General features: G+C 40.3%; 1 protein-coding gene across 1 annotated transcript; it reads right to left on the bottom strand.

The window, feature by feature from the left end:
- On the bottom strand, nucleotides 1–24,900 carry PSMA5 (proteasome 20S subunit alpha 5). Its single transcript, XM_025872354.2, has 9 exons — nucleotides 24,748–24,900; nucleotides 20,100–20,166; nucleotides 13,109–13,235; nucleotides 10,789–10,856; nucleotides 9,565–9,672; nucleotides 9,365–9,423; nucleotides 8,489–8,591; nucleotides 7,179–7,265; nucleotides 1–247 (listed from the first exon to the last, which is right to left on the bottom strand). The coding sequence occupies exons 1-9, from the start codon at nucleotides 24,774–24,776 to the stop codon at nucleotides 170–172; spliced, it is 726 nt and encodes a 241-aa protein (XP_025728139.1). The 5' UTR covers nucleotides 24,777–24,900; the 3' UTR covers nucleotides 1–169.
- Between the last annotated feature and the right edge of the window lie 2,430 nt (nucleotides 24,901–27,330).

Here is a 27,330-nt window from a genome sequence, read left to right as displayed (position 1 = left end):
TTAACAAATTTTAAATTTTTCTTTATTTCAGAACTGCCTTTATGTACAGACATCATAAAAAAAATGCACATACACTGAAGATCTTCCAAGAACAGGAGCTGGAATTAAAAGTTAAAAGCATTTAGGAGAACTGAAATTGTCCCAGAGAAGTTCTGAGGATCATGCTTCTTTAAATGTCCTTGATAACCTCTTCAAGTTCTTCCTTTGTGAACATGTGGAAATTCTGGCCGGGCTGCACCGTGGCTAGCTGGAAAGAAAGCAGAGAAGGGTTAACGAGCTGGGCGCCACTACTCTGCAGAAAGCACCAGGTCAGGAGAAGCTGTGTTAGGGATGCAGCTGTTCATGAGGAACTGAGGGGTATGCTGTCCCAGGGATATCCTTTCCAGCCGCAGGTTCCTAAAATAGCTCTCTGACTCCCAAATAAAAATTCTTATTGACCAAATTTTCTATTTTGAGGTTAATTTCCCACATAATAGTTAACCAAATGGCTGGCATCACTGTCATTATTTGAACTTACTTCAACAAGGACCAGAAAAGCAGCAGCAAATTACACGGGGTCAGTACTTTTTTCTATTAATGATTCCTTTAGAAATATATTAGAAGTGTATTTACAGACTTGCAAGTGAAGCTTGTGTGTGTGAGACCTTTGTTTTCTTGGCCACTCTGTTTCAATTTCCATCAGAAAAATGGGGATAGTAACAGCACTTAACTCATACAGAAGTTGTGAAGATTAAATGTGATAACATATGTAAAGTGCTTACAACACTGCCTACAACATTATAAGTACTAAATATTATTATTATTAGGTATACTGTATTCTCTAAAATTGTTCATAAGGCAACTTAACAACAAAGTTTGCTTTGTTTTTTTAAAAGGACTGGCCATTAGGGTCACCTGGGTGGCTCAGGCGGTTAAGCATCTGCCCTCAACTCAGGTCATGATCCCAGAGTCCTGGGATCAAGCCCCGCATCGGGATCCCTGATCGGCGGGGAGCCTGCTTCTCCCTCTGTCCCTCCCCCAGCTCGTGCTCGCTCTCAAATACAAATAAAAAAATCTTTAAGAAAAAATAAAATAAAATAAAAAATAAAAGGACTGGCCATGAAAATGAAAGGATTCTATTGACACGGACAACAGGAAATCATTTGTGATTGACAGATACCAGTAATAACCAACAGTCCAGATATAATCTATTTAAGCAATAAGACCAGGGTCAGAAGATGGTTAGTTTCAATTTAACTAAAACTACGAAGTTTTCCATCACCTCTGTTGATAACATAGTCCCCCATGTTTTGGGGCAATACTGAGCAACAGGTACCACTTCACATTTGCCAAAAAGCTATTTTGTTTGTTTTAAATGTCATTTCCTCATATTGCCTTTTTTTTAGACCTTAAAATTAAACATACTAGAGCATTTTTTGTAATATTTATTACTGATATTTAATATAATTTGAAAACTGCCAGAATTAGCACAATCCAATTACATGATGTTTATTATTTTCAGGTCATGATCTCATGGGTTGTGGGATCAAGGCCCATGTGGGACCCTGTGCTCAGCTGGGAGTCTGCTTAAGACTCTCCCCTCTCCCTCCACCCCCCTCCCATGCTCTCTCTCTCTCTCTCAAAGAAATAAATCTAAAAAACCAAACCAAACCAATCCAAAACAAAAAACAACCAAAAGAAAAACACAACCTCTGTGAAGCAGGTAAAATAGATATTTTCTTTCACAGATTCAATTAATAATTATTAAGCACTTGTGTACTAGTTACAATCGTACTAGGCACTAGGAATCCAAAGATGAAGAAAATCTCTTATTTACCAAGGGTGCTAGACGCCAAATGCTGATTTCAATGTTAGGTGTTATAACAAAGCTAAGCATATGTAGAGCCACAAAGGAGTGACCTACGGGAAGTCAAGGAAGGTTTCAAAGAGAAGCAACTTTTAGGTTGTGTATCTTTTTTTTGTTTGTTTTTAAAGATTTTATTTATTTATTTGAGCGAGAGCAAGCGTGCACGCAGGCCTGAAAGAGGCGGAGGGGCAGAGGGAGAGAGAGAATCCCAAGCAGACTCCATGCTGAGTGGGGAGCCCAAAGTGGGGCTCAATCTCATGACCCTGAGATCATGACCTGAACAGAAATCAGGAGTCAGATGCTTAACCAACTGTGTCACTCACATGCCCCTTGAGTTGGAGGAGCAGGGGCACCTGGGTGGTTTAGTTGTTAAGCATCTGCCTTCGGCTCAGGTCATGATCTCAGGGTCCTGGGATGGAGCCCTGCATCGGGCTCCCTGCTCCGAGAGAAGCCTGCTTCTCCTTCTCCCACTCCCCCTGCTTCCCCTTTCCCTTCACTGAATTGTTCTCTTCACTGTCTTTGACCACTTTTAAATAACTCTCATGTCCATGCCCCCTCTCCATCCCTACTTCCAGTGCCTTCTTTTGCTCAAGCACTCAATTTTCTCCTGCCTTGTATTTTTTCAGAGGTTTCCTAACTTGTCTTCCTGCCTATCCTTGCCATCCTTCATTTCATTCCATTTCCCTACCCCCACCCCGCGCCGTGCTACTGAAGTTGATTTTCTACTTCTCTTTTGCTGTGTCTCTTTCTGTCAAATAAATAAATAAAATCTTAAAAAAAAAAAAAAGTGGAGGAGCAGAAGGGCAGATTGAATGTGCAAATGCATAAAATCATAAAACAAGATGATGTATTTACAAAACAAAGTAAGGGGGCTAGAGCAGAGGTTGCATATGTGAGGAGATAAAATGGGGAGGAGGAGTGGAAAGACAGTGTATTATACTGGTATACCCTGGTTTGGTATAGGACCCCAAATCACGGCTGGGTTCAGATTTTGATTCTACCATTTACCAATTCTGTTATTTTAGGCATGATCCTACCCTCTCAAAGCCTCAGTTTCCTCTTTTGTAAAAAGGAAATAGGAATACCAACCTTGGAGAGTTGCTGTGAAGATTCAAAAAGGTAACTGCATGCAAAATGCTTAGCAAGGTGCCTAACAGATTAAACATTAAGACTTAAGAATAGTAAATCATCATACCATGAAAGAAGTTTGGAATTCATCTTATGGACAAGAGTCAGAAAAGATGTTTTTAAGTGGAGAACAAGCAAAACTAGTTACATAATTTAGAAAATCAACTTCACTAGCACGGTGCGGGGTGGGGGTAGGGAAATGGAATGAAATGAAGGATGGCAAGGATAGGCAGGAAGACAAGTTAGGAAACCTCTGAAAAAATACAAGGCAGGAGAAAATTGAGTGCCTGAACAAAAGAAGGCACTGGAAGTAGGGATGGAGAGGAGGCACGGACATGAGAGTTATTTAAGTGGTCAAAGACAGTGAAGAGAACAATTCAGTGAAGGGAAAGGGGAAGCCAGAATCTTCTAGGTTTCTGCTGTGAATGACAGGTACACCAGTGGTGTCATCAACCAGGATTAGAAAGACAAGAAGATGAAATGGTTTTCAGGAAAAATAATGTTTAGTTTTAGAATTGTCAAAAATTCGAGTAGTAGGGCGCCTGGGTGGCTCAGTTGTTAAGCGTCTGCCTTCGGCTCAGGTCATGATCCCAGGGTTCTGGGATCGGGCCCTGCTGGCAGGAAGCCTGCTTATCCCTCTCCCGCTCCCCCTGCTTGTGTTCCCTCTCTTGCTGTGTCTCTGTCAAATAAATTAAAAAAAAAAACAAAAACCGAGTAGTCTGCTTCAGAAAGGTCAAATAATACATCTAAAATGTGACCATGAAATCTGACAAACAGGAGTTATCTTAGCAAAGAGCAGTCTCAGGGAAATATTAAGAACAGAAACAAATGGTAGCAATTGAGGAATAAATGGGAGGAAGCAGTGAGGACAATGAACATAAGGTTCTGCTGAGAAGAGACCTAGCAATAAAGGTTACAAAAAAGGATGAATGGTATAGCTCTCAGCAATAAAATGTATCAGACTACTGATACACACAGGATGAATCTCAAAATCATTATGCTGAGTGAAAGAAGTTAGACACAAAAGAGCACATACTGTGTGACCCATTTATATGAAATTCTAGAACACCCAAAACAAATCTATAGGGACAAAAAGCAGATCAGTGGGAAGGAACTGACTAAAAAGGGACATAAGAACACTTTCTGGGATGACAGAAATGTTCTATTTCTATACCTTAATTGAGGTGGCAGATTATATATCTGTCAAAATTCACTGAACTGTGTACTTAAAATAGGTACATTTTACAGGACGTACGCTGTATCTCAAAAAAGTTGATTTTTTTTAAAGACAGGACACTAGGTAGAGGGAGGAGTTAACAAAAGTGGATTTTGTTTTGTTTTTCTTTTAAGATTTTATTTATTTGAGAGAGCGAGAACAAGAGAGAGAGCTCCGACACAAGGGGGGAGGAGCAGAGGGAGAAGCAGACTCCCCACTGAGCACGGAGCCCGATGCGAGGCTCGATCCCAGGACCCCAGGATCATGACCTGAGCTGCGGATGCTTAACCGACTGAGCCACCCAGGTGCCCCTGTTTTGTTTCCTAAAAAAGATGCAACTTGGAAATTTTTTTTGTAGAGGAGAGGGTGGGGTTCCAAGGGACAACTGATGGAGCAGGGACCTAAAAGAGATGAAAGAGATGGGCCCTAGAGCAGTGGCTCCCAAATGCCTGACCTTCTCAGACTGACCATCAGACTCACCCAAAGAGACTTAAAAAATACAGATTTCTGGGCCTCATTTCCAAAGACTGATGGACAGCCAGGTAGGTTTCGAAACATCAGAGTACTGGTGGAGTAAATGGTCTTGGACAAGTGAAAGTGCCCTTTTGTTTTAATATGAAAAAACTATAGTCAGGGATTAATGCAGTTAATGATAGAATATGAAGGAGACACATCTGATGCTCTTTTCAAAGCAACACCAAAACGGAATGAACTAAAAATCTTTGCAGTTTCAGCTGAACCAGGCAGACCTGAGAACTTTCACTACGAAATCAACAGAACTACCTCTGAACTACTCTGACGTGGGAAGGGGATAGTCTCAGCAAAAACGCCAAGACCCTATCTCACTCAGTACCAAGAAACACAAAGTACTAGAAAGGATATGACAAAATCCCTCCTAAGGGTCAAGAAGGGGGTATCACTGCATTTGCTGCACTTGATAGTCTCAGAGACTGGCAAGGGAAAGTACTTAAAAATCTTTGCTAAGAAAGTGAAAAAACGGTATTTATATAGTAAGTTTTTCCATTTCCATTCCAAACCCCTTCTCTCCCCATTACTGCTCAAGGAGCAACCCCCAACCCCCCATCCCTCTCTCCCACTCCACTCAGACCTTCCCACCTTTAGCCCAGCCCCTGTTCTGGCATCCAAGTTTGCCCCTCTCACTGCAGCCTGTGGAAGCTGGCTCTATTGGAAAGACATTCATAGGCCCTGAACCAGCAATCCTCCATCAGGGATTAACCCAAACATACATTATCTCAGTCTATGCTGAGTACCGCTGACAAATATCCTGGTTAAGTGCTGATTGGTTTAATTAAGGATTTGTGATTACAGCTGCATTGCCTTGAAAAATTTTGTCTAATTGAAATATACATACATACTATGCCTACTATCCTGACTTTTTATAACTATCTGTTTGATGATTTCAGCCTCTGCTAGTTTTTTTTTTTAATTATTTTTCTCCATTAGTATTTTAATATGGCCCAGCAATCCTTTTACTCATCCCTGTCTTCCTTTTTCCCTATCCATAATGACTCTTCCAAACAGTTCCCATTCTCCTTAATTCTACTGTTGCATTCACCCACCCTGAGCAGATGATGTAAACAATCACCAGGAAATACAGGACCTCTCTCCCAATTCACCTGCAAACCGACCCTATCTTCACTCATCACTACCTCCTTTTCTCCCATCTACTCTTAGCATCCTAAATAAGGGCAGGCAGAATCTGGTCCACAACTCTCCCATGTCCTCTCTATCTCATTACCTTAACATTTATCTCATACCCAAGCAGTCAGAAAACCCTCAAAGTTCCCTTTTACAGGGGTGCATAGGTGGCTCAGCAGGTTAAGGGTCCAACTCTCGGTTTCCACTCCGGTACTGATCTCAGGGTTCTGAGATCGAGCCCCTCATCATCGGTCTCCCTGCTCAGCAGGAAGTCTGCTTGGGATTCTCCCTCTCCCTCAGCCCCTCCCCACATTGTGTTCTCTTGTGCTCGGGAGAGCGCTCTCTCAAATAAATAAATAAATCTTTAAAAAAAAAAAATTCCCTTTTACATACAATGTTATTTTACATCTTTGAGCCTTTGTGCATGGCTGTTCCCTCTTCCTGGAATACCCTTCTCTTCTTTTCTTTAGCATCACCTCTTCCAGCCAGCTTTCCTAATGTCCTAGTATAAGTTACGTGTTCTTGTGACAATCCATTCTGATTACAAGTACTGCCTCAAGCTGTTATTATCTATATGTCCCCTATATTACACAGTATACTACCTGAATGGGAACTGGATTTTCTGTGTCTGTATCCCTGGCATCTAGTGTAGTACTAGACATATAATGGGTATTCAATATAAAGCTGAATGAGCTCTGCTCTTCAAAACCAACTCCTTCATTTGTACTAAGCCTTCCCTCTTTCTAGAACTTTCCCATCACTATCTAACCTCTGCTTTTGTTTCCTTTTTTTTTTAAAGATTTTATTTATTTATTTGTTAGAGAGAGAGAGAGAGAGAGAACGCACAAGCAGGGGAAGCAGCAGGCAGAGGGAAAAGCAGGCTCCCTGCTGAGCAAGGAGCCCGATGCGGGACTCAATCCCAGGATCCGAGGACTACAACCTGAGCCAAAGACAGACACTCAACCAACTGAGCCACCCAGGCATCCCTGCTTTTGTTTCTTTTAACATTTTTCTATACACTAGTTTCTTCTCAGTCTATGAAAGTATTTTCAGGTCTTTTCTCATCCTTAAAAAGACAAATCCTTTTCTTTAGTGTTGCCTTCTGCAGACAGTAGTAACTCCTTGAGAAGGCAGCACACTCTTGTTTTGTCCACCTCCCTTCCACTCTTTAACTCATCCAATTCTGTCTTCTGCTGTTACCACTAATTCAAAGGATAGTAATAACTTCTGAAGGGCTGAGCATACAAAAATGCAATTATCTCCATCCATTCAATCTTCAGCAATGGGAGCTATGATATCTGAGTAAAGAACAACAGAACAGAAAAATACCTCTATATTAGTTGCATTCAGCTTCTCCTCCATTACTTGTTTGAGGATGATGAGTGAAGATTTGATGGCTTCTTTCAGTGTCATAGACTTGAAACAAAAAGGGTAAGAAGAATAGCCATTATAATATAATCCCTCTTTCCTTCAAAGATTTCCCCTATAGTTCCCTGAAGAAATGTCGTAGCAAATAATCAAGCAGCTTAGTAAGTACAGTGCATAACAAGTATCTCTAGAATTCAAGTAAACTGCCAATAAGTACATTTATTCAAAGGAAAAAAAAAGTCTTATTTTGAACCAGATCAAGTCACCAACTTTCATATAAGTGATTTTGAAGAAGTGGAAAGGGCTACACTTCTGTAGTTATCTTCCTTTAATATAGAAGCAAGATAATATTGGGAATATCCTATGAATCAGAATTCCAAATGATCTAAAAAGGTAGCCCACTGGTTTAGCAAATCTGTTCTTGTACCGTTTTGAACCCATGAACCCAATTTTTTCCACACATAAAAATCAAAATTACCAGGGGTTGATGGAACCAGGTATCCCTGTGTGAACCATGTGAATGGTAAGTATGGCAGCCTTCAACCACAACGAGTTACCCAAAACCAAGCCCTCCCATCCCACAAGATAAAAAGTGCCAAATGCCTACTTGCTTCAAGAAACAGACTAGGAAAAAGAACTGTTAAGTAAAGCTGTAAAGATAAAGGATAAACAAACTGTGGTACATCTATACCATGGTATACCACTCAGCATTAACTACTGATTAAGTGCAATGAATGGAGGGGCACCTGGGTGGCTCAGTTGGTTAAGCAACTGCCTTCGGCTCAGGTCACGATACTGGAGTCCCGGGATCGAGTCCCACATTGGGCTCCCTGCTCAGCAGGGAGTCTGCTTCTCCCTCGGACCCTCCCCACTCTCATGCTCTCTCTCTCTCATTCTCTCTCTCAAGTAAATAAATAAAATCTTAAAAAAAATGAATGGAACAGTATATTGAACAAAAACAATATATTGAACAAAAAAGGGCAAACACACAATACAAACTGTATGAATGCATTTATAAAAATGACAAGAAGAGACAAGACTAATTTCTAGTGGTAGACATGGTTACCAGGGAGGAAGAGGGTGGCTGGAGAGGAGATAAGCATTTTAGGGAGTGAGGGAAGTGTTCTACATCTTGTTTTAGGTGGTGGTTATAAGGGTAGATAGAACTGTCAAACTCCTAGAAATGAACTCTTAAGGTCTGCCCATTTTATTGTATGTAAATTATACCTTGATCTAAAAAATAATAATAAAAGTTGTGACTGCTCAATTACCTTATGGTAAACTTCTTGTAAGGAGCTCTGGGCACCCTCTGAAGCAGAGCCAATTGCTCGAGCATCACACTGTACAAAGGTCCCGGAAGGGTCCATGTGAAACCTGCAAAATCCCCCAACAGAAGGGGATTAAAATGCTGAAGAGTGGTGGCATTTTAAGAAACAAACATCTCACTGAAGAATATAAATGCTTGCCCTGTGGCCAGGAAACCACTGAAACACTAAGGCACAGGTCCAAAAGACATTCTGTGCCTAGAGAAACCAGATCTTTTAAAAAGTGTTTAAACTGGGGCGCCTGGGTGGCTCAGTCGTTAAGCGTCTGCCTTCAGCTCGGGTCATGATCGCAGGGTCCTGGGATTGAGACCCGCATCGGGCTCCCTGCTCCGCAGGAAGCCTGCTTCTCCCTCTCCCACTCCCCCTGCCTGTGTTCCTGCTCTCGCTCTCTCTCTCTCTGTCAAATAAATAAGTTAAAAAAATCTTTAAAAAAATTAAAAAATAAAAATAAATAAAAGGTGTTTAAACTAATAAATTATAAGAGATATAAATATGCCTATCTAAATACTTGAGAGTAAAGATCAAATCAACATTCTAAAGCAAAGCTCTAAAACACATCCTGACTATAGTAACAAGTTACTTTTAATTTTTCCAGAATTAGCAGTGGTGCCAATAGGGGGAGTTCTTCATAGAATCCCCAAATTTGTCTTTGTATAAACAGCACACAATTACTGCACACAATTATTGACCTTTAGAATTTAGAAGCCCTTTATTTCTTGTAATTCTACAATAATCTTCTCAGTTGATTTAAATAACCAGTCCCCATCCCAAATTAAAATAATTCTACCAAAAAAGCAGGAAAAAATGGCAAATTATTCTTACAGCTGGGGTCCTTTCTCATCAACTCCTCCAAATAACAGTGCTACTCCAAAGGGACGAGACTAGAACCAAAAAACAAGAGGTATTAAGATAAATGGCTATTGAAGTAGGTGGTGAAATGGGCTGGGAAAGGCAGGTTCAGAGGACAAATGTCCTAGGTCCCTTAGAACAGCAAGAAAACTTGACACAAACATGACACTCACCATGGCACCTGGATCTGCATCTTCTTCTCCAAACTGTAGAGCGAGATTGGACACAGCCTGAGTCACACTCTCCACTGTCATTGTCTCATTGTAGGTGAACCAATGGTTCTAGAAGAAGAGCAAAACACGGTCTACCTCTTCTTCTTTTTTTTTTTTTTTAAGATTTACTTATTTGAGCACAAGCGAGCATGTGCAGTGGGGGCAGAGGGGGAGAGAGAATCTCAAGCAGACTCTCTACTGAGCACAAAGCACAATGCCCCACAACCCTGAGATCATAACCTGAGCTGAAATCAAGAGTTGGACGCTTAACTAACTGAGCCACCCAGGTGCCCCTAAATGGTCTACCTTTTAAATGAGAAAAGCATTAAAGCAGCCCACCATCTCACTACACACATCCCTGTGAACTACGGTTGCAAACTGAATGCTCAGCTCCATTGTGTTTTCCTTAACACTAAACTTGAATGCTTGGGACTACATGAAAGAAAGAGAAATAGCTCTGGAAATAAACTCTGATCAAAAGGACTCTAAGCAACGACAGACTAGAGGATTACTCCACTGAAAATCAGAGTCAACCCCTCGCAGCACCAAGCTTAGTCTTTTCACAAAGTGAATGCTAACAGCTAAGTGCCACTTTCCCTCAAAGACCCTATCTCATCATTGTGTTGGTGTTTAAATTAATGACTTACTTTTACATTAAGTAGTGACAGCGAAGTTGAAAATAAGTGCAAAAAATTTTACAAATCAGGTATTTTTTTTTTCCTTACTGGTCTACTCTCCAAGCAGAAAATATCAGTATTCCTGACCAGTATTTGTCACCTGGTACTAACATTACTTGCCACAGGAGAGCTGTTATTTACAAGCCCAACACCAAAGGCAGTTAGGGTAGAATATCCCTTAGCTACATCCACTTCCTGCTATGGTGCTCCCACAGAAAGTCAATTAGGGAACAGAATGCAGTGCAAAGCTTGCTTTATATACGGCAAATCAAAAAGAAGCAAGAGACTGTCAGCACTATTTGCCAGGGATTCCTTAAAGCTGCAATGGTTGAATGGCTAGACTCCAAACCTCAGAAAGTTATAAACTAGGGATTCTACCCAAAATCACTCCCAAGAGCTACATCTGATGTTGACACAGATAACCTGCGATACAGCTCAGGCAGCTATATCATCATTTAACAAGAAACTCAAGCATCATGGGAAAAAGGAGAGATGATGCTAATTTTACCTGTGTCTCCACTCTGGCTTTATCAATTAAAGTCTTAGCATCAGCAATTAGCCCACTCATGGCACAACCTGCAATGTAAAAGCAATAGTGACCCAGGGGCCAAATCCTTGCAGGACTCTTTCATCCACTCAGGAAATACTGAAATACTAGAATGGAACCATGACAGCCACATAGCAATCCCACAGCAATATACCCAAGAGGTAAGATGGGAAATTATTTGATTATCTGTATTGAACACAAGTATAATTATATTATAAATAAAAAACATCCACAATAACATAGAAGCCCAATATTAATTATGATAGAAGACAGAGAAGAGCAGCCAAACATGAATTTCCACATTAAATCCTTAAACATCCCTTTAGCACTTTTTGTAGACCACAATGCACTTTCAAACTAAGTGAACAATAACATCCCAACAGAAGAAATTAAGATAAAAAATAACCATCTTACTATGAGCTATAGTGGAAGACCCTAGGATAAAATCAAAAGCTTTTTCACCTCCCTGACCAAATACAAACCAAATAGTTTAGAGAGAAAGTTTGCCTAAAGGTCCAAGACGCCAAGGTTATGGCTTTTACTTTATACACCATGACTCAAAATTTGTATTGCCAGCCTAAGCCTTGTTCCCACATTTCAAACCCTATAAAGCCAAATGACTCCCTTAATATATCTACTTGGACATACCACCAACTCAAATCAAGTTCTTTCCCTTTTAGACTCCTTGACCCTCACAACCAATTAGATCTCAAATTCTATCAGTCTCTATTGAATTAACATGTCTGGCATTAATCCTTACTTTTTCCATTCTCTGGCTATTGCTTTGGTTAAAGCCCTCATCATCTCCATGTGGATTAAAGCAAATTTCTTACCTGGTCTCCCTACATTTAATCTCAGCTCCCTTCACTCTACCTGCAACCTTGTTATCAGAATGGTCTTTCTAAAATACTAATCTGATCATATTACCTCAATGCTTAAGCTCTTTCTCATCAATGCAAAAGGATCAAATTCAAGCTCTTTAGCATGGTAAAAAGGATTTCCAACTGTCTGATCCCAGACTCACTTCTTGCTACAGTCCACCTCCCAGTCATACTGCTTGTGCCAGGGTATTCCACATTTTACACCATCAAGGGTTTGCTCATTTCTATTCCCTCTAACCAGAGAGTCTCCCTTGCTATACCCAGACACTTGTTTGCTTGGTGAACACTTCCTGATCTTTTACTTTTACACTTCAACTCAGCTCAAGCTTCACCTTTATGGAATCCTTTTCTGAATACCCATTACCACTGGCCCCACACAAAACTATTTTCTCCTTTGTACCCCTACTAAACACATACTACAGCCTTTCTTAATACCTACCTACATCACTGAATTGCATTTACTTATTTACATGTCCACCTCCACTATTAGGCTATATATATGCTTCTGAAAGACGAGGACTATGTCTCATTTCTCTCTGTATCCCTGCTGACTAGCATTATCTGGCACACAGTAGGTTCTCAAATTGCTGAATGAAGTGACACTGCTCTATCTCCAAAAGACAGGTGACTTGAAATAAAGCAGCCACAATATTCTAATCTTAAAATACTAAATCTCAGTTTCTCTATCTATGAAAGAAATAATGTCAAGCTCACAGAGTCACCATGGCATTTGATTCTGAGGGCTTCAAGTAATTATTTTACTGATGTTTCATCAATAAGATGACTAGTAGGTTAAGAAAATCTGGACAGCCAACTAAAATGTCACACTATAAATAAGCAGAACTACTCACCCTGTAAAGCTACAGTGATGCCAGAAGCTAAGGCAGGGGAATTTAAAGAGACCAAGAAAAGGAGTGCTGGGGAGTCAGAGGGGGATGGGGGGGCAGGGAGTAAAAACATAAATCTGAAAACAGAGGAAGAGGACTGATCTGCTCAGTCTAATAGTCTTATGCTCTCTGACCCTTAGTCACCCTAAAGATCTTTAAGAAGTCCTCCTTTCAGCAGATATCTCTAGTTTTCCACATAATCCTCTGCTCCTGGTGGTTTCCTACCAGGACTAACATTATGCATCACTGAAGACCCAACAATCATAGGGAGCTGGCCTATGATTTAACCTTTACATATTTCAACAACCATTGCATTTGCCAAGTCTAAATTTGAAGGAGAAAGGAACTTGTGGGAGTAGGTGAGCTCTACATTGTGCACACTGACTGGCCTACTACCTGAAAAATAATAGCTAACAAGGGGATAAGATGTTCCTCTAATACATCTTCCTTGGAACACCAAAGATTAATTAACCCAAGCCAGATCCTACAGAACAGCTTTCCCCTACTCCTTACCTATGTGAGCATCAATCTCTACAATTTTCTCAATGCTGCTTGGCTCCATGAGCGGGGAGGTAATTCTCTTCTCCACAGCTAGGCACACACCCTCTGATGTCTGGATCCCAATGGCTGTAGAACCAAGCTAAAAAGAAATGCATTATGGTTATCATGTACAGGTCAAAGAACAGTCTCACATACTCACCAGGAATCTCTCTGAATAACTTCACAAGATAAAAGCTTCATTCAGCCATACCTAGCATGCAGAGAATAAGCAGCACCCTAATAAGTAATGTACTATTCCTATCAATGGCAAGAGCACTGATTTATAGAATTTTGTTCTTCTAAAGACAAAGTTCACTAAGTTCTTGAAAACACCTGGAACATGACCAACTTTAATGCCAGTATTTTGGACTAGCAGATTCTAAAGTTCTAAACATAGTGGGCAAAAAAGTAATAAAACTCGAATTTTTTTTTTCACCTCTGCTATCTTGACCTGTCCCAAAAGGTAGTATTTCTCAAATCTACAACATGACCTCCAAAAAAGTAATGTACTTTAAAAAAAAGGGGGGGGAGACAAGAAAAGAAGAAACATAAACACCACCAACAACATAAAAATAATCTTTTGAGGTCACTAGCAGTTCACAATATAGCTTAATTTCATCTCCCCATCTCCATGACACCATCCTAGTCACCATCCCTCTATGTCTGTTTATCTATAAAATACATCAAGAAGAGTAAATGTGTTAATATATAAAACGCTTAAGATTGTGCCTGGCACATAATAAATGAGTAACAAATTTAGTCATTCTTCTTATATGCCTAGATTACATCAACAGCCTCCTACTTAGGCTCCCCAACTTAATCTCTCTCTAAATGTATATTTCATGTTATGGCCTGACTGATTTAATAAAGTGCTATTTTCATTATACTTCTTCTCTGAAGAATTAACATCTCCCTATATTGCCTGTAACATAAAATCCACATAAGCTTCCAGAGTCCTCAAAACCTAATCTCACTTTTTCTCTTCCAACTTTATTACTCATTATTCTCCAACAAAATCCACCAGGTATAGCCCAACCCATTTTCTCATGCCATATTATCCCCTACCTTCACACCTCTGCTCATGCCTTCTTTCCCTTGGAATACAATCTTCTCTCTGGATCAAGTTCAAGCTCTTTAGCATGCTAAAAATTCAAATTCCACCCACCATTCATAAAGCCTTCGATGACTAAATGTGCTCTTTCCTCTGAATTTCCATTATTTAGTTAGTCCTACAAAGCAATGCCTGCCAGTGCAATCATCAGACTCCTGGAACCTGTTATTGCAAAGGAGTCCAAAGAATTCCATGAATCATTATGCATAAGATGTTTAACATGTTTGTACACTGAATGATCATGTCTCATACACAGATGTATTATTTTTCAAATGTGTAAAGTTGTGACCTTATAAGTGTTTTTAAATGTATATACCAGCTTTTTATTATATATTTTTTTAAAGTTCACTGTTTTAGGATTTCATTCTTTAAAAGATTATTTATTTATTTACTTGACAGAGAGAGCACAAGCAGGGGGAGCAGCAGAGGGAGAGGGAGAAGCAGGCTCCCCGCTGAGCAAGGAGCCCAATATGGGGCTCAATCCCAGGACCCTGAGATTATGAGCTGAAGGCAGACACTTAACTAACTGAGCCACCCAGGTGCCCCTTATATATTTTCTTAATTGGTGTTTACATGCATAACTATAGGAGATGAACTGAAGAATTTTGTGTAAAAAAAAAAATGAGTGTTCATACTTCTAGTTAAAGATGTAGACTGAACACACACATTAGCTCTACTCCTTCCCCCAGCCTGGCAATAGTACAAGATTAAAGGACAGTGGGGCCGGGGGAGGCGGGGATGCACAAATATACAAGGATAAAGAAAATGGGCAAAGACACAGCAACGAAATTTCGAAAAAAGAAGATGGGTCGGTTAGTGATAATTTACTTTGCAGACCTGAGAATTCTGAATCCTAAAGTAGTAAAGAAAATCAAGAAACAATGTGATTTATATCATAGAACCCTCAAAAAAGGAAATGGTGGCATCAAGGACCGTTGGCAGTAGAAACAGGAACTAAAAATTGCAAGATCAGTTCAATGTCTACCTAAGAAACAGATTTCCAGATCCCCTCCCCTGGGCTGTAAAGCTAGATGATGGTCTGCACCCCAACTCCTGTAGAAGACTCTGGAGAGTGTAAAACAGGGTGGTCTTTGGATTGGGAAACACTAAGCACAGTCAAAAACAGGAGTATTAGAGTGGAAACAGGGGTGTTAAGTAAAAATTGACAAGCTTAATGTTAAGAACCTCAGCCTTCTTTCCCCATCCAGCTCTCAGAAGCTAGTAGGAGAAACACCCTTCAGGCATGATATGAGAAGGGGCAGTTTTCTCTGGAGCAGTGGTTTTCACTTTTTGAAATCTACATTAAGAAATATATTTTGTATCATGATCAAAACACAAAAAGATACGAATAAATGTAACAGAAACAACATGGGAAAAAATACAATGAAACACTCACCAACACTATGAGCAAGGCATTCTAATATCTCCTGTTCTATTCCACTCAAAAAGAAATGCTTCCATGATCCACTAAATTGATTTCAATGACTACCAATGGGTCAACACTTGCAGCTTGAAAACCACAGCTCTAAAAAATCTAATCAGTTTGGGGCACCTGGCTGACTCAGTTGGAAGAGCATGTAACTCTTGATCTCAGGGTTGTTGAGTTCAAGCCCTGCATTGGGTGTAGGGATTACTTAAATAAATAAACTAAGGAGGAAGGAAGGGAAGAAAGAAAGGAAGAAAGAAAGAGAGAGAGAGAAAGGAAAGGAAAGGAAAGGAAAGAAAGAGAAAGAAAGAAAGAAAAAGAAAGAAAGAAAGAAAGAAAGAAAGAAAGAAAGAAAGAAAGAAAAGAAAGACAGAAAGAAAGAGAAAGAAAGAAAGAAAAAGGAAGGAAGGAAGGAAGGAAGGAAGGAAGAAAGGAATCTAACCAAGAAGGAAAAAAATCAAAAGAAAACTTAAAAAAAAAAAAATCCTTGGGGCACCTGGGTGGCTCAGTCGGTTAAATGTCTGCCTTTGACTTGGGTCGTGATCTTGGGGTCCTGGGATTGAGTCCTGCGTCAGGCTCTGCATTCAGCAGGGAGTCTGCTTGAGATTCTCTCCCTTTGCCCCTCCCCCCACTCTCTCTCTCTCTCTCAATAAATAAATCTTTTTTAAAAATCCTTAAAGAAAAAGAATATATTTCATCCACAAGACAAGACTAGGACACTAATAAGAAAGAGGAAAAAACATTAAGAGTTTGGAAATTAAAAATACTTTCTTATGAAACTACTGGAGAACCTTTACCAAATTGAAGGAATACATGAAAAGAAAAAAGGATGACACATAGGAGCTAACACAAGAGGGAGTTAAAAGGAATTGCTAGGATGATGCTGACAGAGTATCCTGAGTATATACAGCTAGGCAGTATGCCCAGAGATCTAGTCCAGACTGGAGCAGGTGAGAAGGTTCAAAGACATATTTAAGGGTCTTTTTTTTTTTTTTTTTAAGATTTGTTTGAGAGAGAGAAAGACAGAGTGTACACATGCAAGAAAGGGGAGGTACAGAGAGAGAGAATCTCAAGCATACTCCCTGATGAACGCAGAGGCTGACTCAGGGCTCAATACCACCACCCTGAGATCATGACCTGAGCTGAAATCAAGAGTCGGATGTTTAACTAACTGAACCACCCAGGGGCGCCCGGGTGGCTCAGTCGTTAAGCGTCTGCCTTCGGCTCAGGTCGTGATCCCAGAGTCCTGGGATCAAGTCCCGAATGAGGCTCCCTGCTCAGCGGGAAGCCTGCTTCTTCCTCTCCCACTCCCCCTGCTTGTGCTCCCTCTCTTTGTGTGTCTCTGTCAAATAAATAAATCTTAAAAAAAAAGAATAATTCTAAACAAAACAAAAAAAAACCAGGCACCCCTATTTAAGAATCTTTAATAGGATATTTAATGTGCCTGGATGTTTTGAGAAGATATATACAACCTGGAGAGACTTTGGGGATGATTTTATGACATTCATATAGTAAATTAAGCAAATGTTTTTAAAAAGAGAGTTCTGAACTCCCAGGAAAATATTGTGCAGAAATGGAAAAATGGCTCAGCTGTGAATGGCATTTACATAGTCACACTGATATAAATGTTGACTAATGATCTTACAAAATTATGATATATATCATATAGAGTGGGTTGCCTTACCACCACCCCACTAGGAAATTGTATGTGTGTGGGGTATCTGTCTGCCTGTCTCTCTACATGTGTCAGTGGGGGCAGAAATCATCATTCTCCATAATATAAAGTCTGTGGATAATGCCTAAGTAAAACAAAACAAAAATATGTAAGTCTGCGCTAGAAATACGGAAGTAAATGCCAAGAAAATTATCAGCTAAAAGACTTTAAAGTGTTGCCTTTGGGAAGCTGAAGGTGAAGGGGGCAGTCCTCAGGGATTGCTGTTTTTGTTACAAAGTTTATATAATTATTTTATCTTTTGACTCTAAAACTACATACAGGTATGCCTTAAGAATGAAATTTTTAATGAGAAAATATATTATCAGAGAATTTATTTGGCACTTAGTTGTTCTCTAGTTATTTTATGTATTGTGTATTGCTCTTAAATCTCCAACTGAACAGAGCAGGACAGAATTCATACCTACTTTTAAATTTTATCTAGCAGAGTTGTTCTCAACCAGGGACCCATTTTACCCTCTAGAGGACATGTGTCTGGAGACGTTTTTGGTTGTCACAGTTGGAAACTGAGTGCTACTGGTATCTAACAGGTAGAGGCCAGGGATTCTGCTAAACATTCTACCTTGCACAAGATGGTCCCCGAACAAAGAATTATCTGGTCCAAAATGGAAATAGTCCCTGGGTACTATAATTATTTTGTGGATGAACCATTCTCATATTACAAGAATAAATTCTCAGCCTGTTCAATTTGGCCTCCAACTTAAATAACTTCCTAAGGTTCCACTCCAAAAAAAGGGTTAATATTTTCAAGACAGTCTACTTTATAAAATACATCAAAATCAAGATAATTTTCTTTTGAACACTTACATTTACCCCCAGATGTTTCAGTATTACAGTTCTGCCTAAACTTCACCCCACCGCTTGGTAGGGATGGGGGAAACGGAGAAGAGAAGTGAGAGAACATTTGAATTGATTCTGTGTAGTACTTCCTTAGTATAACTCATAGTAACCAATGACCAGATGCTCCGTATAATATGGTAATTTTGATACTGCCACAGATTATCCTTCCTTTCCCCAAAAAACCTACTCTAAAGGCAATTTTTTTCCACTTCTGCTGGCTGTATCTCACCCATGCCATCCATACAATACCTCTAAATGATAATTTCTTCTTGTCAGCCATTCTTAGTCATTTCTCCATCTCCTTTCATACTACTGAATACTTAAAGTTATTAAATTGATTTCTCATTGACAACTCAAAAGTTGTCAAGGCAACAACCAGGTTATTTTCACACAGGTTAAGTCACATCTATTAAGGGCCACATGGCTATTTCTATCTTAGTCCAACATAAGGCTAGAGATCAGATGCTATCTAATTATCTTTAAGCAATCTGGAAATCACTAGCAGTAAGGAGCTTAAAGGAGAAACCCCAAAAAACTGAGGCTTATTCTTGGTTTGCACATCTGGGTGGGACTGTTGTCTCTAGAGGCTCAAAATAAATGCCACAGCTTGATAGTTTCATACTTCATAGTACTGTATGGTTTCAATACAGGGCAAACATGATCAGAAACAGAGACAAGCACTTGTAGCTGGCCCACCACCTATCATAGTGCATCCACTTTTATTTCTATGTCTTCAACTAATCGAAATCTCTTTTGCCCTTTTCCAGATTCTCATAAAACCATACATTCTTTCTAAAATAAGTAACTTAAGAGAGAAACACAGTAGCTCTCTTCAATTATGCAAGGAACTGTCTTTGGAGAAGGTTTCAATGTCCGGTATGGTTCAAGGGCAAAACTAGGGCCAAATGAAGGAAACTTCAGGAAGCGAGACTTTTCATTCAATACAAGGATAAATTTCTTAACCATTATGAATTGTTTTGTAACAGAAATGAGCCATCTTGGGAGAAAATATTCTGAAGCACAGGGTAAAGGGCTGGACTAGATCAGGGATTCTCAAACCTTGCTAGATATCAGAATCACTGAGGGAATCCTTAAAAATACTGATGCCTTGGACCTTACCCTGGACAATCTATATCAGAATTTAGATTATCCATAATTCAACAAATGCACATCTCATGTGATAACGAAGTTTAAGTACTGACAGCTTACTTACTATTTTTCTTAATACTGGTTGGAACTACTTGATTTTGTTACTAGATAACAAGACACATCTCTTATTCAGTCCTGAAAGTGTCTAGTAAAAATCCACAACTTTACTAATAAGAATACAGGTGATCAGTTAAATGATATGTTCAAAATATCTCCAGATGCTAACTCTAGATTTCTATACTCCTCTCTTTATAGCCAAGAAGATTAAGAACACAAGCATGTCCCTCCAGCCCCATTGAGAAAAAGCTACATAATTATGAAGCAGTTATCTGTTCAAAAGGTTTTAGGAATGAGATGGAAATTGCTATTAAAATGGTTAGTAGGGGTGCTGGGTGGCTCACTAGGTTAAGTGTCTGCCTTCGGCTCAGGTCATGATCTCAGGGTCCTGGGATCAAGCCCCATTGTAGGGCTCCCTGCTCAGCAAGGAGTCTGCTTCTCCCTCTCCCTCTGCCCTTCCCCCAGCTTGTGTGTGCGCTCTCTCTCTAATAAATAAATAAAATCTTAAAAAAATAAAATGGTTAGTTGGTTAAAGGGAGATAAAGAATATTTTCTAAAAAAAAGAGCTAAAACACATTTACTCCAAATGTTCTGCCAGCAAGCATTAGGTTGCCATGAAATTTCAAAAACTTGCCACTTGATACTATACCTTGATAGCTTCAATGGCATATTCCACTTGAAATAATCTTCCCTCAGGAGAAAAAGTATTCACGCCCCTATAATTAAAAAAAAAAAGTATTAAAAATTGTCAGAAAAAATAAGCGTAAACAAAACTCAAGTTCCCTAACATCTAGCTCAAATGGCTACAAGATGTGCATGTTGTCATTATTCTCCTTCACCCACAACAATCTGGAGCTATTTTTTTGTACATTTAACAGCTTTTCAAGAAAATGGAACTTATGTGTGGAATACTTCTGTCCTACTCCCGGAGACTTCAAACTGATCAAATGAGAAGAGGTGGCCTTCTGTCTCAATCCTGAATCAATCTGCAATTCCTTCAGTAAATTCATGCCCCAAAACTACCAGGCAATTCCCAAGAAAATAAGCATTTATCCTTATCCTCTTCCCATTACATACATTTGCTGTTAATATCTTACTTTTCAGTAAAAGTCAGTTACAGGTACATTTCTCTATTTCTATGAATTAGGACTGGTATCTTAAGAGACTGATAATCTGGGCGCCTGGGTGGCTCAGTTGGTTGGGCGACTGCCTTCGGCTCAGGTCATGATCCTGGAGTCCCGGGATCGAGTCCCGCATCGGGCTCCCTGCTCGGCGGGGAGTCTGCTTCTCCCTCTGATCCTCCCCCCTCTCATGTGCTCTCTCTATCTCATTCTCTCTCTCAAATAAATAAATAAAATATTAAAAAAAAAAAGAGACTGATAATCTGTGCAGTTCCTAAAGCCTAAGCTAGTTTATTTATTCCATACATATTTATACCAATTACATGCCAGACTTCTTTTTCTCTCCAAAACACTTCCCCACCTTTCTTTGCTCCATTCTTTTGGAAATCACTATGAAGAAGTAGCATCAGTCATGGTCTCAGCTATAAAAGTTTTCAGCACACAATGAATACTTCAAAAATACTTGAACAAGTGAATGAAAATAGTTATGATTCCTGGATTATGGAGTTTGGATTTTGTAACATGTAATATGATATATAATACAGCATTTTCAAATCTGTTCTAGCAAACACTTTCTTCAAAAAAATTTTTATATATAGCCCCAAATATAAAACAGGTAATAATACAAGTTGACATTTACTGCACACCTACTATATGCCTGGCATTGCTATAAACCTCTAAATGACTTAACTCATTTAATCCTCAAAATAATCCTATGATACTATTTCACAGTTGAGACACAAAGAGGTTAAGTAATTTACCCAAAGTCACTCAGCATATAAGAAGTAGAGGTGGATTTAGAATTTAGGCAATGTGACTGCAGAGTCCAAGCTTTTAACTATTCTACCATACTGCCTCTGGGAATTATTACTCTGGGTTAAATCAGAAGTGAAAGGAGAATCCCACAATCCCAGTATCCCCCTTGTCCCAGAGGTCATTTAAAAAGTTCAGAACTCGGGGCGCCTGGGTAGTTCAGTTGGTTAAGCATCTGCCTTCAGCTCAGGTCATGATCCCAGGGTCCTGGCATCGGGTCCCACATCAGGCTCCGGAGCCTGCTTCTCCCTCTCCCTCTGCCTGCCACTCCCCCTGCTTGTGCTCTGTCAAATGAATAAATAAAATCTTAAAAAAAAAAAAAAGTTAGGGGCGCCTGGGTGGCTCAGTTGGTTAAGCGACTGCCTTCGGCTCAGGTCATGATCCTGGAGTCCCGGGATCGAGTCCCGCATCGGGCTCCCTGCTCAGCAGGGAGTCTGCTTCTCCCTCTGACCCTATCCCCTCTCATGTGCTCTCTCTCTCTCAATCTCTCTCTCAAGTAAATAAAATCTTTAAAAAAAATAAATAAAAAATAAATAAAAATTAAAAAAAAAAGTTATGACCTGTAAGGAACAATTAAAAAAAAAAAGATTTTATTTGTTTGAGAGAGAGAGAAAGAGAGCATGAGCAGGGGCTGGAGCAGAAGGAGAGGGACAAGAAAGGGACAAGCAGACTCCTCCATGTTGAGTGGGGAGCCTGACTCAGGACTCAATCCCAGAACCCTGAGATCATAACCTGAGCCCAGTCAGATGCTTAACCAAATGAGCTACCCAGGCGTCCCAGGAACAATTTTTTTTAAAAATCACTGAGTGAAAAGTAAGGACAGAAGACCTGGAATTAAGTTCTAGTTCTGCAACTAGCTTTAATTGCCTCAAATGAAAAACAAAAACCAAAACCTATGCTGCCTCTGTTACAGATAATATTGAATTGCATAGAGTAGGAAAGAACTTTGAAATGTGTAAAGTATTATGTGAATATAGTATTTTCACTCTAATTCAAGCACTTCATCCTAGTGAGGTGTTACTACATTCTAACATGGGCTCTGCTCTTGGCCCTCTGCTCAAACTTTACTGTTTCCCTGGGTTGTTTCATTTACACTAAGTACCAACTACTTTCAAATCTCTATTACCAGTTTGACCTCTTCCCTGACTAATTGCCTCCTGAGCATTTTTACTTGGATATCATTAGCACCGAACACTCAACATTTTCCAATCTGAAATATCTCTTTAAATCCAGCCATCCTTGCAAAATCGGCTCCATCTCCTGCCATTCCTATTTCATTTTTATTTCAAAACATCTCCAATCTCCCAGTTCTCCAAGCTAGAAAGTTCTGAATGATTTGACTCATTTTGGGAGAAATGATGGGGACATCTCCCATATTAATATGCCAAGTCACATCAATTCCTCCCACATAGTAACTCAACACTCTTCTTTCATGCTCAACGCCCTCATTACCTTTCACCCAACTATTATAATAGCCTTCTAACTGGTATTGACTCACTCTTTCCTCTATTCCAGTCAAATAATCTCTGCAAAACACATCTTCTTAAAACGAAAATTAATAGCACATGGTTGCCTAAAGAGTAAGACCCAAACTCCATAACCACACATAAAAAAACCATTCAATATCTAGCACCAACCTGTTTTTCCCATAGTTCACCATTCCCATACATGCATCACATGTGCCATACAGAACAGAATTTTCCCATTCACTGTGCTTTCCCATTGTCCCTCCTTTGTGCATCCTATATTCTTGGCCTCAAAACTACTGACTCTCACAGTCCATATTTATTAAAATCTTACTCTTTCTCAAGACTCAGTGTAAATACCAGTTCTTTTTCAAAGTTTTCAATGATCCCCAATACTGAGTGCAATCTCTCTCAACAAAACTTCTATAGTACTTGATCTGAATTTCTCTAATGACATGAATACACTGACTCACACTACAGTTATTTTTGTAAATAGTTCTTTAAAAGACAGTCTCCCGCATGAGAGCAAGGATCTTGATATTGTTCACTGCTGTATGGCCAGCAACTAGAACAGTGCCTTATACACAGCAAGCATTCAAGTATATTAGCTAAGTGAATTTTAAAAAGCTGTATTTTAGGTATTCTTGGGAAGATACAAAAATGAAAATAACACAAAGCAATCGTTGAGGAAGCTAAGTAAAGGATCACAAAACCTTAATAAAGGCTTTCTGATAATAACAATTTCTATCATACACACCCTAACTCAAAATTCTATGACCCAAAGATAATTCTTTTTAATGCTTGGGAAGATAAATACTAATAGTCATTTTATAGGACAGTAGGAAAAGCTGTCAGTTTTAAAACTTCACATATATATTCTAAGAGTCAGTAAAAGGATAAAAAAGTGGTAGTTCCAGGTGATAAAACTTTTGACAGGGTCAACATATATTCTAACAAAAAAATGGAGCTTCTAAGGACCTAGGAGGAAAGAAAAATCTGCCTTTCCCGGCTTAAAAAACAAACACAAAACTTTCATAGTTATGTGAAAACCTAACTGACCAAAGCAGAAACTGAAAGTAAAAATGTCTACAGCATAAATATGTGCAATTTAATATTACTCAGCATTTCCAAGCCCTGAAAAGTGTTATTTTTTTTTAAATAAATACAACAATCTCACAACCTTAATTTCGAAAAACAGATCTGGCCTTAACACACACAAACTAACTTGCTTGAAGCTTCTTAAAGAGTCAGAAAAGCCTAGGTCTAGTGGAATCAGCGTGATGAGGAAACTCTTGAGAACCACTCTAAATTCCAGTTCCTACAAAATCAGACTCCACACTCTATCTGTGCATAGCTGAGAATGCCTTAGCGCTTTTGCATAAAGTATACATCCCAGCATGCCCTCCTACATCTCAAAGAAAAGGCGGCTCTATTTCCACGACTAAGAAACGGAAAACGAGGTAGTTGCCCTAGAAGGGGAGCTGAAATTATGAAAGCCATTAAAGAATCTCTAGTTGCTTTTTCTTCCAGGCAACACGTTCACATTTTCTAAAAAGGCAGTCATACTCCTCACGAAATGATGAACGGGGGAGGGGGTGACCCCTGGACTTCTCCGGGTTAAAGGTCAGAGTCCCGGCCCCTCAGCCTTCTTCCTCAAGCACAAAGCGGTGCTTCTCGCTTCCGCACCCAGTCAGGACCTAGTAGTGACTCAGCGGTAGGACCCGGCGCGCGTTTAGCTTGGGGAATCACTGCAGGCGGCCAGGGAGGGAAAGAGATCCCCAGGCCCGGCCAGACTCGGGTTCCTGGGGCGCCCCATGACACGGCAGAACCCAGGCCGGGACCGGGCCCCAGTCCTGCCCACCCATAACCCTGACCCCATTTCCCCCGACGCACAGACCTGTCGTACTCAGATCGGGTGAGGAACATGGTGAGGGCAGGAGAGGGTGGCAGCAGCTACGCGGGGTTTTTGAGGGCCAACACGAGTCCACCAGCACCCAGCTCGCCCACACCACCACAGAATCGAGGCCCTGCTCCCAACTGCGCGTGCGCCCGCGACCCCTTCAGCCCGCCCTCCTGTGCCTGCCTCCTATTGGTTGGTCTTAGTTCCCGCCGAGGTGATTGGGTCAACGTGCCTCCCTGCCCGGCCTGGGTTGGTTTCAGGGAGGGCGGGAGGAGGGCCGTCCTTCCGCTTAAATCGCGGGTGGTTGCTAATGCGCTCGGAGACGAAGGCGCGTGGGGAGAGTTCTTCTTTTAGACGAGGTGTGAACCGCCCTAAGATTGGCAATCGGGAGACCTTGTACGGAGAGTTGAGCTGTCTGAACTCTGGTTTGATAGGCTCCAGTAATCCGCGCCGGAGTACGTTGGTCCCATTTTTCTCCGCGCCGTGCATCCGCCCAGCCTTTCGCGGATTCCCGGCCCTTTCGGTCTGGTTGCGGTCTCTCCGAGGCGCTGTGTGGTGCGCTCCAGGACTCGCCGTGGGCAGTGATGAGGTGCGCTACCGTGGGTGTGAGCGGGCGCTGTGGGCGAGTCCGTTTGCTTCTGCCCACCCTACCGCGTAGTTCGTTTGAGAAAAGTTGGTGGGTTTTAGTCAGCGGGAAAATGTCTCCCAAGTTGCCGCCTGGTCAGGGTAATTTTACCTAAACTTCCTTCCACTCCTTGCCCTCCCCGCCCCCCCCAGCCCTCCCCAGTACAGGTTTTAGATCGGCTAACGCAGAGCCTTGGATCTGGGATTCATATGGCTCACTGCTTTTTCTGTCATTCATGGAGAATTTAGCTGACGGTGCCGCCTTTTTGTGCTTCGTGCTCCCTGCTTGCCTTCCCTAAGGTAGGAGAACAACGTCACAGCTTCAGGAAAGGCTGTAAATGAATTATTTGTTCAAGAAAGATAGCCAGTTAAGAAGCCATTTGATAGGCAGTGTATGACTGGAAGGGAAATGCCAGGGTTTCATTCCAGTCAGTATGATACCACTGGTCAAGTCTTAACTTCTCCAGGCCTCGTCTCTCTCAAGAAAAGTTCATATATGGCCCTGGGTTAGGTTTGTAAATGACCAAGGCATTTCAGTCGTGGAGGGAGTGTAGAAATACGCCTTTCGGGAATTGAAATCTGTTTTTAACCATCATTTATTTCCTACCTTCATAAATTCAGCAGGAATATCGTTTTGTGGTCCCTAGCCAACCAGATGTTTGACACTAATAAAACCGAGAAGTTCCAAGTAGCAATCCTCAGGGATCTGTTAGATTTCTGAGAGAAGAACTTTGCGTCCTTTAAGTTCCCGGTCAACTAATGTGGCCTTTCTATTGAAAAATGCCAGTTAAATTCATTGTGCCTGCTCTTTCAAGGTTATTTTGAAATTAATATACAGTAACTATATACCTACATAGGTATTATATATAAACCCATATAGGCACTTGAGCATAATAGTATTTCCTGAACACTCAGGGATGCAAGGTGCTCTGCAGCCCCTACTAATAGCAGGTATGGCAGCGAATGTTCCACAAAATCACTTGAATGTGGAATCTCCTCTGGGTAATTGTGTTTGTGCCCCATATATCATAAATGAAGGGGAGCCAGTAGCTGATGGTGGCTAATAAGGGAAATCTTACTTTCTCCCAAGAAAATGGATCCTCATGGCATTAAAAATCCAGCACCTGTTGTATAGTTTCTTGCCTATGATCAATTCAATAAATGTTTCATTAAAAAGTTGAACCAAGTGTCCATCTGAGAAAAATGATAAAGGAGCCACAGAAGACAAAAAAGAAATGAATGTAATAAGACATGAGAGAATGAGCTACATTCAGAAACCGAGAAAGGTATCTAAAACATATTGGGGAGCCAGACACATTGGTCCTGGAGCAAAACGAACTGTGGCATAATAGTCCCGGGTGGACTGGAGATAATACTATTCCAAATAAAGAAACCAGTAAGAACTGATCCCCAAACTGAATTCTTTATGTACCTGAAATTGCCTAATTTGTAAATGTTTCTAACTATACATAAACTAGAAAATGTTACTTTTTAAAAAAAGACACCTGAAAGCATGTATAACTGTCCCCATGACTTATAAAGAGAAATACAAAAGGGGTCAGGAATTGTTTCAAAAACTAACCATAAAAGAGAGCACCTTGTACTTTGAGTGGTGGCAGCAAAAGGAGGGAACTGGCATCTGGGGAGCTACTGGGAGGCTACAGACACTAGCTTAAAGTAATTTTAAAAGCCTCATGGTATCTCTTTGAAAGAAATAAAATGAAAGATTTAGCTACTTTAAAGTAATTGAGAATAAACAAAATGTACTATATACACACAACAGGTATTACTTTAGCCTTAAAAAGGTATGAAATTCTGACATACTACAACTAGGATGGAGATTGAAGACATTATGCTAAGTGAAATAAGCCAAACATGAAAGGACAAATATTGTGTTATTGTACTTATATAAGGTACCTAGAATAGTCAAATTCCTAGAGACATAAAGTAGACTAG

Source organism: Callorhinus ursinus, unplaced genomic scaffold (genome assembly GCF_003265705.2).
Source record: "Callorhinus ursinus isolate GAN/ISIS: 27379988/994484 unplaced genomic scaffold, GSC_fseal_2.0 scaffold9, whole genome shotgun sequence".
NCBI lineage: Eukaryota > Metazoa > Chordata > Mammalia > Carnivora > Otariidae > Callorhinus > Callorhinus ursinus.
This window is presented reverse-complemented; position numbering and strand designations above follow the sequence as displayed.

Excerpts from the sequence above, each read along its gene's own strand:
- PSMA5 (XM_025872354.2), bottom strand. The coding sequence starts at position 24,776 with ATGTTCCTCACCCGATCTGAGTACGACAG. Across the intron at positions 20,167-24,747 it reads ACCCGATCTGAGTACGACAG|GGGCGTGAATACTTTTTCTC; the intron begins GTCTGTGCGTCG and ends TTTTAATTATAG. Across the intron at positions 9,424-9,564 it reads ATGCAGATCCAGGTGCCATG|TCTCGTCCCTTTGGAGTAGC; the intron begins GTGAGTGTCATG and ends TTTTGGTTCTAG.